Source organism: Emiliania huxleyi (assembly GCF_000372725.1).
Source record: "Emiliania huxleyi CCMP1516 chromosome Unknown EMIHUscaffold_1193, whole genome shotgun sequence".
NCBI lineage: Eukaryota > Haptophyta > Isochrysidales > Noelaerhabdaceae > Emiliania > Emiliania huxleyi.
Window position 1 is genome coordinate 11196 of NW_005201399.1, and position 882 is coordinate 12077.

The following is an 882-nucleotide window of genomic DNA, read 5'->3' on the forward strand; positions in this document are numbered from 1 at the left end:
GCGGGCGGGCAGCACGGGCTGGTCCAGCACATGTGGCAAATCTTGCACGGCAGCATCAGGCACGCGCAGAGCATGTACTTTTTTAGGAGCATGTCGAGCAGTGCCATGATGCCGTAGATGAGCGCGACCATCGAGAAGAACTTGGTGAACCACACCATCGCGGCGTTGGACGCCTCGGACCAGTCGAGTTCGGGGTACACGACGTACGGAGTTGCCCCTTCCTCCTTCCCCGTCTCCTCCTGGTAGATGAGCGTGAAGACGGTGTAGATGCAGCAGAGCAGCTGCGGCCAAAACATGTCCCAAACAGGGTAGTACTGCTCGTGGACGCACCAGTCGAGGAGCGAGATGAGCAGCGTGATCCACTGGGTGCTGCGCGGAATCAGGTACGTGGCAACCGCTATTGTGGAGGACGACACCCCTTGAGGAGCTTGTTGAGTACATTCTGAGTCCCAGTACGACAGTTTCGGGCAGCAGTCGTCTGTCCAGTCGTCATTATCGTTATCGCCTGACCACATGTTGCACTGCGGCCCATTGCTGAGGTCGCCAACCAGGAAGGAGTCAAAGAGCACCAGATAGATCGGCATCACAACGGCGGTCATGTGCATGGCCCACGCAAGGTGCGCATACCACGGCGTCGTGATGGTTGTGCAGCAGCAGGGTACGACGCAGGCGCAGGGCTCCTTCTGCGCCACCGCGAGGGCGGTGGTCGTCGACGCAAGGAACAGGTAGATCACTTGATAGATGAGCATCCAGTTGGGCAGAAAGATGAAAAATCTCTGCCCGTAGTGCGTGCTGCTGTCGTGCTCGGTCGCGAGCCAGATTGCCACTCCCAGCGAGGCCCCAAACAGGCAGATCCTGTAGATCAGATAGAGGGCAGTCGCC

The 882-nt window shown here is 58.8% G+C and overlaps 1 protein-coding gene across 1 annotated transcript in view; it reads left to right on the forward strand.

Moving 5' to 3' along the window:
- The window catches only part of EMIHUDRAFT_122259 (hypothetical protein), a gene marked incomplete at both ends in the record, with an annotated part of 4539 nt that extends 4293 nt beyond the window's left edge, over positions 1-246 (forward strand). The window contains one exon of the mRNA XM_005790653.1: positions 118-246. Coding sequence (XP_005790710.1) covers positions 118-246 — 129 coding nt within the window. The remainder of the gene's footprint in view (positions 1-117) is intronic.
- Positions 247-882: the final 636 nt, after the last annotated feature.